General features: G+C 49.3%; 1 protein-coding gene across 1 annotated transcript in view; it reads right to left on the reverse strand.

The window, feature by feature from the left end:
- Window positions 1-80: 80 nt before the first annotated feature.
- The window catches only part of LRRC43 (leucine rich repeat containing 43), a gene marked incomplete at its 5' end in the record, with an annotated part of 7,465 nt that continues 6,942 nt past the window's right edge, over window positions 81-603 (reverse strand). The window contains one exon of the mRNA XM_010296369.1: window positions 81-241. Coding sequence (XP_010294671.1) covers window positions 81-241 — 161 coding nt within the window. The remainder of the gene's footprint in view (window positions 242-603) is intronic.

The raw sequence follows: 603 nt of genomic DNA on the forward strand, positions 1-603 counted from the left end.
GCACGCCACACACTGCACACCAGCCCTGCACGGTGTCCCTGTGGGTTTTATTTTCCCCTCACTCTTTTGCTACGGACGTGTTATTGGGCCTTCCCCACCGCCACGGCCGCACTCTCCTGGCGCTGGGTACCGGCTGCTGAGTGCCACTGAAGCAGCTGCATCTGGAATTGAACCGTCAGTGGCACCGGCTGGAGCCCTTGACCTTCCTCCAGTTCAGCAGAGTCTTTGTTTTTTCTTTTTCCTGTGGAAAGAAGTAAATCTGTCGCTGTCTTGACAGAGTAAATCACCCCAAAAGCAGCAGTGCGCAGGGGGGACTGCCCACTGCCTTCGCACTGACTTCCAGGCCCTGAGGGAAAATCTATTTGAATATGACTTTGGGTAAGAAGCCCAAAAAGCATCTTTAAGCAGGCAATCGATCTGGGTGCAACTTTGCTTTTTGTTGTTAAACTCCTCTTCAATACCTAGGTAAAAAGAAAGATGCAGAAATAAATCAGTTCAAGCATCCTGGAAAATCAAGTGTGGGGTAAAATGAGACCTACGTGAGACTACTTCTGAAGACATCCTTCAATGTCTGGGCAAATTGTTTGCTCAAGACAAAGCTTG

Source organism: Phaethon lepturus, unplaced genomic scaffold (genome assembly GCF_000687285.1).
Source record: "Phaethon lepturus isolate BGI_N335 unplaced genomic scaffold, ASM68728v1 scaffold24391, whole genome shotgun sequence".
In the NCBI taxonomy this organism is placed as follows: domain Eukaryota; kingdom Metazoa; phylum Chordata; class Aves; order Phaethontiformes; family Phaethontidae; genus Phaethon; species Phaethon lepturus.